The 15771-nt window shown below is 39.6% G+C and overlaps 1 protein-coding gene across 2 annotated transcripts in view; it reads left to right on the forward strand.

Moving 5' to 3' along the window:
- Window positions 1–896: 896 nt before the first annotated feature.
- The window catches only part of pik3r1 (phosphoinositide-3-kinase, regulatory subunit 1 (alpha)), a 55028-nt gene continuing 40153 nt past the window's right edge, over window positions 897–15771 (forward strand). The window contains exons 1-2 of one of the 2 annotated variants that reach the window (XM_042302427.1): window positions 897–1171; window positions 4764–5454. In XM_042302427.1, coding sequence (XP_042158361.1) covers window positions 5124–5454 — 331 coding nt within the window. In that variant the 5' untranslated portion in view covers window positions 897–1171; window positions 4764–5123. The remainder of the gene's footprint in view (window positions 1172–4763; window positions 5455–15771) is intronic. The other variant, XM_042302428.1, reaches the window with a different exon arrangement.

The following is a 15771-nucleotide window of genomic DNA, read 5'->3' on the forward strand; positions in this document are numbered from 1 at the left end:
AATTCTTATTTACAAAGACGGCCTATACCGACCAAACCCAGACGACGCTGGGCCAATTGTGTGCCGCCCTATGGGACTCCTAATCACAGCCGGTTGTGATAGTTTGCATGTCGATAGTTCTTCTTGGGACAGGTCTCCGAAGTAAAATATATTTGATCTCAATAGGATTTAGATAAAGAAATTAATAAAGAAATTAATAAAGAAATATATATATATATATATGCGTGTGTGGTAAATATGCAAATTGTAAAGTCCTAACATGTACTTCACAGCACTGCACAGAGTTCTGAAACTTAGTTTCCATAGACCTTTTTGGCACTCCTATGCTTCGGCTACAATGGGAGTGGTTTTCCTACCATAATGTAGCTTGTCCTCTTCTGTGTCTGGAATCAATTAAATAGCCTCTAGAGCTGTATTTACACAGGCAGCCCAATTCTGATCTTTTTTTCCACTAATTTGATAAATCAGATGAGCTCTGAAAAGATCTGATGTGAAAAGATCTGGTATGAATGGTCAAAATACCAATTAGTGGATAATAGGTCAGAATTGGGTTGCATGTGTAAAAACAGCCTATGTGAAAACGAATCCTCACTTTGTAAACTTTTAAAACTCATAAAGCCAAATAACCTGAAAGAAACATTACCAGCTATTTTTATTCATTTGTTTCTATAGTGTCATGGGCCTATAGGCTACACGATAGCAGAAATTTTAACCTGCTCGCATGTGGACGTTACGTAATTATTTTATGTGTGTTTCATGCGTGTGCTGCTCGAGTGTAGTCTCAATAACCAATCACACTCCAAGCTCTTGACATGCTACCCGGAGAGGGCAGGGTATAGCTGCTCTTATGATGTCGTATTTGGATTGACGTGCCAGTGAACGAGTGACCCAGCCAGTCCACTGCCATGCCCCTCTTTGAAACGTAAACCAATGTATTCGCTCGAGCGGAGTCGTCCTGTCTGTTGACAGAGTACAAGCGTAGCAAATAAGATTAAAACCCACTTTTTAAGTCTTGGACTAATTTTTTCGAAAACGTTATAGCTACTCTCAGAGGCTTTTGGCGTTGTCTTTGTGTGGCTAACGTTCTATGTTTGATATCGGAGTGGAAAAGTGTGTCGACACGGAAAGGGAGGAGGATTCATTCTATTCAACCTGGGCCCCCTTCATGCAAGTGAGTTGTGCGCTTTTAGTATGTATGTACAGTAGCTAGTTAGCTAGGCTAACACGTTAGCACAGTAGCTAGTTAGCCAGTATGCTAACGTGGCATTTAATGCTATCTCATATCTTTACTTGTAGTTAAAGACGTCTGAATTTGTCATGCCATATAACGACATATTGCTTATTAAATAAAGTAGTACACGTTTGATTACAACGGAATTTGTTACCCATTTTTACTTGCTCGCGACGACCGGGATAAGCCGACCACTGCACTGCTGGACTTCGATTGATCGTCCTCAGTATGTTGATAATTGAATGAAATGTTGTTATTCATGCCAAACTTTAAAGTCATTATCAAGCATGACAAAGTTAGACTTGGGTGAAAGCTTTTCAGCCTAGTAAATGTTAATTTAGTTACCAATTAACTAGCTGTCAACATTTTAGGCGTAATTTGAGTTCAACCTAAAGCCAATTTTCTCTGGTAAAAAACCAAGCCACTAGTTGACGTTAGTTACCCACTGTAGCTATTCAATTCAGAGGGACTTTATGTTTACATGACCAAAGCAAGTGAAATAAACAAAAGTGAGAAGACACAAAACATCAACAAAAACATTCTCATTCTAGAAGATGGGAGAGGTTACTGTATACTATAGAGATGGATATAGGACTAATCTTTGTAGCTGTGTCATTATAGCGTCTGACAGCATGGGCAAATTGAAGTAGTACATTTTTCACAATTGGCTGATCACTCCTGTGACAAGGTTGGACATGAATCCAACAGGGTCACAAGGAGGGATCAGCCAAACAAGTTGAAAGCACTGATATACAGTGCCTTCAGAAAGTATTCACACCACTTGACTATTTCCAAATGTTGTAGTGTTACAGCCTGAATTGCAAATGGATTAAATTGAGATTTGTGTCACTAACCTAGACACACAATATCCCATAATGTCAGTGGAATTGTTATTTTATTATTATTTTTTTTACAAATGAATAAAAAAAAAAAAAAAAAAAAATATATATATATTTTTATATGTGTTGTGTCAAGTATTCAACCCCTTTGTTATGGCAAGCCTAAATAAGTTGAGGAGTAAAACATACCTTATTAAGTTGCATGGACTCACTCAGTGTGCAAGTGTTAAACCTGATTTTTGAATGACAACCTCATCTCTGTACCCCAACATACAAATGATCTGTAAGGTCCCTCGGTCAGGCAGAATTTCAAACACAGATTCAACCACAAAGACCAGGGAGGTTTTCCAATGCCTCACAAAGGGCGCCTATTGGTAGATGGGTAAAAATAAAAGAAGCAGATGTTGTTTATCCCTTTGAGCATGGTGGAGTTATTAATTACACTTTGGATGGTGTATCAATACACCCAGTCACAAATAAAATACAGGCATCATTCCTAACTCAGTTCCCAGAGAGGAAGGAAACCACATGAGGCCAATGGTGGCTTTGAAACGGTTAGAGTTGAAAGACTGTGATGGGAGAGAACTGCGGATGGATCAACAACTGTAGTTACTCCATAATACTAACCTAATTGACAGTGAAAAGGAAGCTTGTCCAGAATAAAATATTCCAAATCATGCATCTTGTTTGCAATAAGTTACAAATGTAACACTGCAAAAAAATGTGGCTTTTTGTCCTGAATACAAATTGTTATGTTTTGGGCAAATACAACACATTATTGAGTACCACTCTCCATATTTTCAAGCATAGTGGTGGCTGCATCATGTTGTCGTTAAGGACTGGGGTTTTTCAGTATAAAAAAAGAAACGGAATCGAGCTATGCACAGGCAACCCACACACATTCATATAACCTGCATACATACACACACACACACACACACACACACACACACACACACACACACACACACACACACGATTAACGACACAGCACAAACACACATACAGTGCATTTGTAAAGTATTCAAACCACTTCCCTTTTTCCACATTACGTTACAGCCTTATTCTAAAATGTATTTAAATAATATATTTTCTTCAATCTACACACAATACCCCATAATTACAAACAAAAAAGTTTAGACATTTTTGCAAATGTATATCAATTAACAGATACCTTATTTATATAAATATTCAGACCCTTTTGCTTTGAGACTTGAAATTGTTTCTACAACTTTATTGGAGTCCACCTGTGGTAAATTCAATTGATTGGACATGATTTGGAAAGTCACATGATTTGGAAAGGCACATACCTGTCTATGTAAGGTCCAACAGTTGACAGTGCATTACAGAGCAAAAACCAAGCCATGAGGTTGACGGAATTGTCCGCACAGCTCTGAGACAGGATTGTGTTGAGGCACAGATCTGGGGAAGAGTACCAAAAAATGTCTGCAGCATTGAATGTTCTCAAGAACACCATGGCCTCCATCATTCTTAACCTGTTGCGACTCTAGCGGCAGTATTTTCATTTTTGGAAAAAATGTTCCCGTTTTAAACAGGATATTTTGTCAGGACAAGATGCTAGAATATGCATATAATTAACAGCTTTGGATAGAAAACACTATTGTTTCCAAAACTGTAAAGATATTGTCTGTGAGTATAACAGAACTGATGTTGCAGGCGAAAGCCTGAGAAAAATCCAATCCGGAAGTGCCGCAGGTTTTGAAAGCGCTGTGTGCCAATGAGTCCCCATTGAGCTGTGAATGTGCTATGAACCAGCTTACGCTTTCTACGTATTCCCCAAGGTGTCTACAGCATTGTGACGTAGTTTTACACATTTATGTTGAAGAATACCCGTAGGGGGCTACATTGCGCAAGTGGTCACATGATGCTCCCGGAGAGAAAATCTCACGTAAAGTACAGAGGTAGCCATTATTCCAATCGCTTCTACTGAGAAACCAATTGTCCCGGTGGATATATTATCAAATAGATATTTGAAAAACACCTTGAGGATTGATTCTAAACAAAGTTTGCCATGTTTCTGTCGATATTATGGAGCTAATTTGGAATATTTTTCGGCGTTGTCGTGACCGCAATTTCCGGTTGATTTCTCAGCCAAACGTGAAGAACAAACGGAGCTATTTCGTCTACAAAAATAATATTTTGGAAAAAAATGAACTTTGGCTATCTACCTGGGAGTCTCGTGAGTGAAAACATCCAAAGTTCATCAAAGGTAAACGATTTAATTTGATTGCTTTTCTGATTTTCGTGACAAGGTTGCCTGCTGCTAGCAAGGCATAATGCTATGCTAGGCTACCGATAAACTTACACAAATGCTTGTCTAGCTTTGGCTGTAAAGCATATTTTGAAAATCTGAGATGACAGGGAGTACCTATATATCCGTCGGGACAATTCGTTTTTCAGTAGGACAGATTGGAGTAATGGCTACCTCTGTATTTTACGCGAGAGTCACCCTGGGAGCCATCAGGTGACCACTTATGCAATGTAGCCGCCTACGGCTATTCTTCAACATAAATGCGTAAAACTACGTCACAATGCTGTGCCCCCCCACCAATTTAGAACTGTCCCTATTTCGCTGGTACCTTGTACATGTAGCCATCACTGATTTTAAAATGTATGTGATCATAAGTCTTACGCAATGTTTTGCAAATGGCTTCTTCTGTTCTGTATTGCAGGTCGGTTGTACCTTTTCAAGGCCACTGCTGCAGGGGCTAAATACTCATGGAAACACTGCCGGAGGCACCACAGGGGTGCAGTGGATAACCAAGCTTGAGAATGACCTGAAGACAAGTTAAAATACAATAATCACCCAAAGAACTATTGAGGGCTAGAATGTTCATTAAGTGCTGTGTTTAGTTTTTTTTGTTTGCTCCATTAATATATTCTTGGAAAACCTGAGTAGTAACTAATTGGTGGAACTCTAACCTGCCCGAACAAGTTATTCACAGCAGTGTTTATTTAAAATAATATATATATATATATATATATATATATATACCAACAACAACCAAAAACACCCGTGAAAATTCTCTACGATGGCCGCAGAAGGATATCAGTACAGGGCACTTTATGATTACAAGAAGGAGCGAGAGGAGGACATTGACCTCCATGTGGGGGACATCTTAACAGTGACCAAAGGCACCCTGGTGGCCCTAGGGTACAGTGACGGCCTGGAGGAAAGGCCAGAGGACATTGGCTGGCTGCCTGGCTTTAACGAAACCACTCAGGAAAAGGGAGACTTTCCAGGGACATATGTGGAGTTCATTGGGAAGAAGAGGATCTCTCCTCCCACTCCCAAGCCGAGACCCCCCAGACCCTTACCCGTGGCCCCGGGCTCCTCCAAGGCTGACTCTGGTGATGAACTAGGTGAGTGATAAACAGTCTGAGCCTTCTTCAACTGAACCCCAATACAAGGTTTCTGGGACCTGGTATTGGGATGCAGTTGTGATTTGTACAGTACAAAACAATGTTCACATTGTAAACAAAAAAACTCAACAAACAATTCAAACATTTCACACTGCATGGGTAAAATGTTGAGCTGGGTGATATAGACACAAATCCATATTATGATAAATTTACTGAATTATCACTAACGATAAATTGAATGATAAATTGGTACATTAATGTTCACCATAGTATTTTTTTTATGTTTTACCTTACTACTACTTTGAATGTTGTTTTATCTATCAATTGTCCAATTAACAAAAACATATTAGAAAAGTATTTATTTGTTCTGTCGATTTTCGGTTATCAACCCAGCTCTTTTTGTTTGTTTTTACATGCCCTACGAACCCCATTGAAGGTTTTGATTGAATCGGCCCCTACGCAATTAAGCCAAACTTTTAACAATCATTTGCTGAAACAAAATTCCCAACCAAAGGCTAATCCACGATAGGTTTGCAGGCAGCCAAGCTGACATGTAACCTTGCTGTAGAGGTGGTGGAATGGTTCATCCTTCACATAGACTAACCTCTTGTTAACATTACCACTGAGTTTTAGATAGCCCTTACAAACTCCTTTTTTGGATTTCATCGAAAATACTTTTAAACCCACAAAGCAAATCCAGATGGTCGGCTGCTTTGCAAATACCCTACCCCTTACATTTCAATCGTCCCTCAGTGGTATGCTTCTTTTTGAAAGCACTTGAAATACTCTACCCTGATGTTATAACATTGCATTTTATTCACAGAACTTCCCATCTGTGTTGGATGGACCTTGTGCATTACTGTATTTGTGACATTTCAAACTTAGTTCCTTCACCATTTGAGAATCTGTGTGTGGAAGCCATTTGGTCAAACCACAGTAGTAATTCAACCCATTGGGCTCACATCATGGTTCCATTTACACTCTCTGCTCCAGGGTAGTATTGTGTTGCACATGGTTGTGTTGTAGCTAGGACACACAAGATTGTAAACGCCTCATATTGAAATCATATAAGATAAAAAGTTATGGATTCCAATGCCTAACCTTTTATTAGGTTTGTTCTCTCCCTACATCAAATAGATCCCCAAAAATATCTATGTAAGCGACCAAAGCAAACAATGCCTGATTTATGTTATATTTATGTTGTGTTGGATGTATTTGTTGAAGCAATTCATTTGGCGATCTACAGTATTAGCCAATTCTCTCTCTTGTCTAGTATTATCCTATCTCTTTGTCGTGTCTTTGGCTATGCCGGATTAAGTGATATGACATGCTATTCTATAAAATAATTTCTCCGTAATTAATATTACATGATTGAGCTAATCATGTACATGTAATTAACTAGAGAGTCTGGCACCACAAAATAATATTTATCGAGCTGTTATCTTCCGAATAAACTCTTAAAGACCTAGTAATATTTTACATTAATAGCAGTCAATATTAAACGTCATCTTAATTCGGTCTTATCTGAAAGTTGTAAATTCTTGGTTATCTGCACGAACCCTGGATAACAAGTTGAATCAGCAATTCAAAATTGGGTTTAAGTATTTATTTACAAAATACCTAACTAATCACACAGAATTACACACACATATTCAAATCATAACTTGATTACAAATTACGTCATAAAGGAAAACGTCCCTAACGGGCAGAACACATATGACAGCTGGTTACACAAAAGAAAATGGGCTGGGTTTGAGTGAAAGAGCAGGAAGACTGAGGAACAAAGTGTGAAGCTGTGCTATCGTAAATACGGTATCTTATGCATTCTAAATGACCACCCATTTGGAAAAGGAAAATGTAATAAATATTTACTCTGAGCTGCGCTTTGGTAGGTTGGTGGTAGATGGAAGGCCGTGTTGCCCAACCTAGTTCTTTGAAGGATGTCTCTTCTGGTAAATTGGATACCTTGTAGTAACGTCATTGTGTGGTAGACGAGATACTCTGTCTGTTCCTTCCTAACCCTCGTTTGCAGCTGCTGTTGCTAACTCAACGGCTAGAAGGTATCACTTCTGTAGTGAATAAGAGTTCAAAGTTCATACCATTCGCAACCAAAGCTCACGCTGATGTTGGCTTCGTTCTGTAGTTATTATCTGAACCATTCTGACATCGGACCGTCGTCCTCGGAACAGGAGGTTATATTGTCGTCAAGGCTTTATATAGGAAGGGAGAGGAGGGCGTGTTTGAAAAGTTTTATAGCCCAAGTCCCTTCACAGGGGCGGGCCACTGATTTGAGCAGAGCCCTACCTTATGAAAACCCAAATCTCACATTTTGGAAGCTAAAATCACATTTCATCCCATCACGAATAATTTCATATTCAAACATTTAAATTGAACAACAATTCCATGTGAATCCGATAACTCTGTGTAGACTTTCCACTGTAGAGTTTGTCATCTTATCATTGATGAGAATGTCTCAGATGACAACCGAACTGACGTCATATTCATTAAGTACCACCGCATATGTTCAATTTGTCGGATTACCAGAATATAGTTAATTTCCCCCCACCTTCTGATGTTCCCAGAATCTCTGTTAACCAAGGGTTTTGCAAATGTATCATCAGTAGGGTAGAGAGAGGAAAAAGGGGGGAAGAGGTATTTAAGACTGTCATAAACCTACCCCAGGCCAACGTCATGACATCTTCTTAGATGATTGGACATTCGAACTACTGCCCAGTTTATTGCTAACCTGGTTAGCAGATGTGCGTCACAGATCTCCACGTATCCATCCTTCAATTAGGGCCTGTGGGAACCTGTTGCCTTGGAGTTGGAAAAAAGCAGAGGTGTTTTCAAGTCGCAGTAATTGCAGAGAACCTAACATTTACAAAATGAAGGGTCCACGCGATTGTCACAATCATGTTGTGTTTTTTGTCCCTCTTCTTTCATCATAGAGAATGGGTAAATTTATATTTTACTTGTTTTTTTAATGTATGCTTTTTGATCACGCTGAATGGAACGATTGCATCCTGTGAGGTTTCCAATGATGATTTGTTAGGAAGCGATGATTGCTAAACGGTTTACTACAATGTTTACTAAACGTCAGGTTGGTGTAGCCTACGCGCCAATGTTTGCAAGTGAGCCATTTCCTTGACAGTTTATTTCTTTACATTAAGCCCAAGCAAGTCAGTTGACATTTTTTCCTTTTTCTTTCGGTCCCAGCGTCAAACACTAGCTGAGAAAGGGGACTCGCATGGTGGGACTACAATGACATCTTTGATAACAAGTGTCAGTGCTCACATAGCCCCACTGAATGCTAACCAGGGCCGGAGGACAATGGGGCTTGCCTCCGGTCCAGTGCATTGTGGTGCTGTGCAGCACCTGGTACCAGCCCAGTGGTTGGACTGCTGGACCACTCCTCTTTGAAACTCCTCCTGGCCAGCATTGAGAAAAAATGTCATTTTGCTGTAGGCACAATATATATTTTTTTACTGTCATGCTATTTTCTACTGACTAATCCATGTGAAATAAATGGGCCAGATCTGAACTGGAAGCCTATCTGTTTGCATTGGGTATATTTTTGGGGAGATTATTTTGGTCTGGCTAAGAAAATCTGCCATTCTGACCTTCTGTAATCAGTTTTTTTGTTGATATTCTGCTAACAAAAGATGACGAGAGCCATCTTCGTGTTGTGGAAAAGCCTCAAGTCAACGCGATTGCATATCACACCTTTGAAATGTCATTTTTCTGTGTCATGTTTAAAAATAAAAATAAAGTTAAACCGAAACAACCCGGGCTGTTTCAGGCAACACCGACACAATTCTATATGGCCACTCGAGGCTACAAGACTTTGTAAGTAGAAATACATGCATCTTTAAAGATGCTGTGACGTATATTCAGGCTCTCTGACATTGCGTAGATCTGTCAGCTCACCTATACAACAGGCTCTGGTGACCTGGTTTCCATTTCCTGTCCTTTGTGGTGCTATTGTGAAATTCTTTAGCTGGGGCTTGCAGGGTGAGCGAGGAGCCATATGTGAAGGGGGCATGTGGTGAATGGGCATGACTGTGGTTGAGTGGCAGCGCTGAGCCCAGAGCAAGTGTGAATGTAGCACCAGGAAAAGAAAAGTCTCTGTGTCACAGGAAGGGGGAGAGAGTGCTTAAGGCTGGGAGAGAGAGGTGTGGGAGGGAAGGGGCTGGGGAATGGGATTGGTGAGCTGAGTGATCAGGGCTGCAGACTGGCTGGCGAGAAAGGAGAGGGGCTGGGAAGTGTGGAGACTAAGGCCTGGGGAGGCTAAGGGGCTGAGCAGGGCTCTGGGCTGGTTAGAGTCTTGTTGCTTCAGAGTGTGATTTATTGCCTGCCACTGAGGGATCTGGCAGATCCCCCTCTTTCTTCCTTTCCTCCAGTACTTCAGCTTTTTTTCCTCTGACCCTCTTTTTTTTAGTGTTTTGATAATGTTCTTGGAGTCGGTCCCTGCTGGGAGGGTGGGAGGGAGGAGAGCGTAGGCTTGGAAAGGGGCCTCTGCTCTCACTGAGCCACAGGGGTTTACTTCAGAGCAGCAGATGTGGATAGAGGGAAAGAGCAAAAGAGGGCTCGGCCGGGCTTGGAGAAGCATTCCGGTTCATTCCAGCTCCCAGTCTTTTTAAAACACCAACATGCTGCTGCTCCTTTCCTAGGCCTCTCGACTGAGTCATGTAGCCAGCCAGCCTTGAAAAGAGGACCTTCACTCTGGGCCTGAAAACCACTGAGAAGAAGGAAGCGTCACTTTCAGTTCACAACTTCCATTCACTTATTTTGTCTGGCAGGCTCGAACCAGAAAATCTTCCAACTAACTCCTCCCTTGTAGAACATTTTAAATAGTGTTTGATGTGATCCTGGTGTTGAGGCCATTTTATGCAGCTGAGGTTGTTTATTATGTGACAAAACAGCACACTAGAATGTCCCTCTGTTTAATAACCAGCTATACTTGTCTGAGTTTTCTTTGTCACCACCAGCCTAGTGGTGGGGACCAGCTGACAATAGTGCTGACTACTGTCATCATTCAATTGGATCACCCATTGATACCATAACATATTCTAACCACAATTCAATTGTGAAATCTCTCACATGGACAACGTTTGAATTTTGTGCGATGGTTGATAGCTTGCCTATAGGTAAAAAAAAGAACATCTGTTTTGTGCTTTATTGCAGATGGTGTGGCCAAAGCCTCATTTCTGCTTCATGTGTATGCAGCTATTAGCACACCATAAATACCATAGTGTATATAGACAAACAAAATAAGAATAACTATTCAAACTACACAGGAGCTTCTCATGTAAAACATATCGCACATAATGCTGAACACTTGATTCAATGAAACGATTCACATATGTGTGGACATTTCAGAAATAAGAGATTTTAATCTACATCCGCCTCTTTACACTGCAAAAATGTGTCATGGGGTGTGTGTCGTCAAACTAGTGTAGTGTAAAGTAGAGCCCAACCGATTTATCGGTTGACCGACATTATCAGCTGAAATGATCCTTTTACAGATGTATTTGTATCTCAACATTTAATCCACTGAAAAGGAGTGAAAGAAAAAAATGCAAAGAAAACACTTGGAGGGGGGGGAGGAGGAGAAGCAGTTCTTCATAGAATTTTACTTTATTTTTGCATTTCATTATTTGTCCTGAATAGGGCACTCTTTATATGGCTATAAACCCATCTTGCCTTGGCGTGCTACAGACACTATAATTCAACACAACTACACCAGTCGGAGAGGAGAGTGAACTACTGTGAACTAACTGTTAAAGATTTTATGGTGAGTTCAGAGTAGAGAGCTAAATAAAGTGCAAAAAATGCACACTGACCATATACTGTTATGAAGTGTCATAGATGGTCGTCGTGACAAATCATGGATGCTATGCTCAAATGTAATGCGTTAAGTGCTAAGAACATTCAACTCTCTGGTAACGCTAACGTTACAGCCCTTTACGTGAAGCCCGCTAAACCTGGTGTGATTTATATTTGTTTTTTTGATGGGTATTCCCCAAACTTTGTCTTCAGAGACACAAAAAAAAATGTAGAAGGTTACAAGGTAGCGCTTCATAGTTACATTTTGATGTATGGGTTGTCATTTGTCAGGGACTGGTCCAAATACACGTTTCGCCATCCAGCCTGTGTGAGAGTACTTGACGCCATTCTCTGAGGGGCTAGTGCTATTCGGGATCCTTGGGACATAACCCCTACCCTTACCTAACCTGAACCTTGACCTTTACCGTAATCATTTTAAATTTCAACTTCAATGGGGTAGGGACATCCCAAGGATCCAGAATAGCAAATATTATAGATCATTTAGGCTAAAAAACAACCTGAGGATTGAATATAAACATTTGACATGTTTCTATGAACTTTATGGATGCAATTTAGATTTTTTGTCTGATTGTTTTGACTGAGTTTGAGCCTGTGGTTTACTGAAGAAAACGCACTAACAAAACGGAGGTTTTTGGATATAAAGAGACTTCATCGAACAAAAGGAACATTTATTGAGTAAATGAATGTCTTCTGATTGCCACCATATGAAGATCATCAAAGGTAAGGGATTCATTTTATCTCTATTTCTGAGTTTTGTAATGCTTCTGCTTGGCTGGTTACTGTTTGTAATAATTTGTCAACTGGGCTAGGTATGTTCTGGGCTAGGTATGCTTTTGCCGAAAAGCATTTTATAAACATGACACTGGTTGGTTTAACAAGAAGTTAATCTTTAAACCTATGTAAAATATGTTTTGTTTTCTGAATTTTTATAATGAGCATTTCTGTAATTGAATTTGGCGCTCTGCAACCTCACTGGATGTTGGCCAGATGGGACGCTAGTGTCCCACATACCCTAGAGAGGTTAACCCTGTTGCAGATAAAGCTATCGTTATAAGCAGCCAGCTAGTTTCACTTGGCTAGTGAGGCTCGACCGGACCGGGTTACGTGTTGTGAAGCTAGCCACAATAAGGATTTGGCACAATAGTGGAATTTGCGGGTTGCCTTAAAAATAAAATTACTTCTTTGAAAGTGATGCAGAAGGTTACAATTGGTGGAATCATGCCATATTTAGAGTAGATAATGTCAAACAAGGTTGGAATGTGAGTCAATGAAATGGTGTATCAGTCTACTCGGTGACACCCACAGAACACAACTGTGAAGAGTTAATGCAAATATTAGCGCTGTAGCTCTTATTGCGGGACTGTGACAGGGGAGGTGATTTCACACAATCAGCCTATTTTGTGTGTTGACAATCATATTGCACTGTACAGCTTTACCTAAGGATTGGAGATCAATGAAATGGGGTATCAGTCTACTCAATACCAAGATATTTTTTCCCAGAATACTCCAAAATATTCCAAAATATCCACGCAGTATTATTTTTCCTTTGGAATAGTGTTCAATACACATAGGTTGACAATAAATGTGGCTCAATTCACAGCTGTTTCATAGTCCTGCAATAAGAGCTATGACGCTAATGTTCTGTGGGTGTCACTGAGTAGACTGATGCCCCATGTCATTGATCAACAATCCATAGGTAAGGCTGCACAGTGAAATAATTATGCCCCCACTGCAATTCTAAAGTATAATACATCCAGTGTGATTTCAACAGATACTATTTGTAGTCATTTGCATCACTGTCAATGACATACTTTTATTTTGAACTCTAACCGCAAAGTCCACTTGTGGCTAATCCTTATTTTGTCTAGCTTCACATAGATGGGTCCGACCACCATTAATCAAATAAGAACTGTTTTATAAATTAGGGTTATTTTAGATGACACCTAGCTATATAGTTAGCTAACTAACTATTGTCATTTTGCTATATTTTTAGGGAATAACATTGTTTGCATCCATGAGCTATGAGCTATGACCAGCACTGTAGGTGCGCGAGACAACTTTACCAGCATCATAGTATACGTATCGATGAATCGTTGTGACATATGAAATACGGGTGATGGTGTAATAACTACATAAAAAATGTATGAACTTGTTAAATTATTATGTGATGTGCAGTCATATTCAGGTCCTGATTGGTCAACAAGCTTATTTGACACGTCAAATAGTGTGTTATTTGACAAGCAAAGACTCAAACGGCGTTCCATAGTATGATAAATCCTGGTTGAGAATGAAACGACTGAACAATGAAACAGCACAGCAAGTAAGTGAAAGAAATAGGTCTTGATTGTTTTACTGGTAGTGGGGACATGCATAAATACCAACAAAATAACTTGTTGGTGTGTGTGTGTAACCTTAGCTAGGCAAGTCAGTTAAGAACAAATTCTTATTTACAATGACGGCCAAATCCGGACGACCCTGGGCCAATTGTGCGCCTCCCTATGGGACGCCCGGATGTGATACTGCCTGGATTTGAACAAGGGACTGTAATGACACCTCTTGCACAGAGATGCAGTGCCTTAGACCGCTGTGTCCGTGTGTGTGTGTGAGTGTTGACTATTTAACTGTACTAGAATGCTTAAGGTCGTTAACATTTAAAATATTGGTTATCAGTATCGATATCGGGTTTTATTTGGCAAGGAAAATATCAGATATCGGTATCGGCCAAAAATGTAATATCGGTGCATCACTACTAAATAGTGAATAGTGAAAATGTGTCATATCGTTGAGCTTAGGCTTCAGTGCCTATGCACATTTTTTGCTGGAAGCCGATCACTTTATTCTCCTTTCACTAGAGTAACATATTGTGGGGCACAATTGGCTGGGTTTTGCCAGGGTAGAAAAATTGTTGTAAAATAAGAATTTGTTGTTAACTGTTTTCTTCTATTAAAAATCATCCCTTTCTCATACTCCAAAGTGTTATGTGTTATATTTACAGAAAACCAATATAGCTGCTAATATTTGTATTATTATAGCTTTAAAAAAAATTACAAGTGCTTAAAATCAGAAAGCCGATTTCTTACATTTGAGGAAAGAACATTAACTTAAGCAGTTAATGTTCTTTCCTCAAATGTAAGAAATCGGCTTTCTGATTTTAAGCACTTGTAATTTTTTTAAAGCTATAATAATACAAATATTAGCAGATATATTGGTTTTCTGTAAATATTTCCACTTAAAATTGGTATAGGATCCTAAAATTGGATATTGGTTGGCTTTTATCAGTCTCAACAACCATTTCGAAGAACATTCTGAGAAACGGAAGTAAATTCTGATAAACTGATTGTTCCCCAACAAGTCCCTACAAGGCACATAGGCTACGTGCTCGGTCTTGCTCAAGGAAATATTTGATGCCGTTATTGTCCGGATTCTTATCGAAGTAGGCCTAGAAGTTTGTCATTCTTTGGAGACAATTTCCCTCTCACGTTCAACTTAAAGGGAATGGAGGTAACCTAAATGCTCAGACACACCGGTAGGATTGTCAAAGTACTAACCACCTCTGAATAGATATTGTCGGCAGTCAATCTCTTGTGTTCATACAGCAGACACCTTGGAAGTGGGAAGCCACTCAGCCTTGTTAATATACTCCAAACCAGAAGGTGGCAGTAGCGTTTTTGTTAGTGTTAAAACAGGCAGCTGTTTCATAGAAACGAACCTACTCCATTGATTTAATTATAATGTTAATACTCGCAACAGTGCTGTTTGTGCTGTCATTCTTTTAACAAACTTTGCATCTGCACTGTTCAAATAAATGTTTTTGCTAAATATTCAGTAGACATTTTTAAAAGTTGTCCTTGTGCATGGAGTTGTATGGTTTATTTAACTTTGCAATCATTGTTTGTTTTTTTGGACACTTTCAAGTGAAAAATCAGTCTCAATCACTCGGTTACTGTGAATTTATTTCCAAACACCTTTTTTTGACATGCATGCTTATCAGATGTAAGTTATCTTTTCTCTAAGACTGCATTTTATCAGCCTATTTCTAAGCGCAAACTCATGCCTTTTCTTAGCTAGAATGCTGTGGTAGTTGTTTTGGAACTGTGTAGTTGGTCGTGCTTTTATACATGTGAATGTGCACAATGTGGACAGACAGTTTGCAACGTAGTAGTGCAGGAGGCTAAAACGACAGTTTGTGACGCAGACAAAAAGGGAAAGCGCGAGAGAATGAGAGGAGAGGGTGCTTTACTCTGAGATAACGACGCCTGTACAGTATTAAAGTAGAAAGAATAGTTAGCATGTAGGAGAGGGAAGGGGGTTTTGTATCCAGCCGCTAAGAGTAAAACTGTAATAAAGTTAGCCCCATCTGTAGCTGTACCAAAGAGAAGCTAAGGTATAAGAGGTGAGAGAATGAGTAGAGTGAATAAGTACACTCTGCCTGCATAGCTGGCGATTTAGTAGAAATCATGTAGAAATCTT

This window comes from Oncorhynchus tshawytscha, linkage group LG20 (assembly GCF_018296145.1).
Source record: "Oncorhynchus tshawytscha isolate Ot180627B linkage group LG20, Otsh_v2.0, whole genome shotgun sequence".
Lineage (NCBI taxonomy): Eukaryota > Metazoa > Chordata > Actinopteri > Salmoniformes > Salmonidae > Oncorhynchus > Oncorhynchus tshawytscha.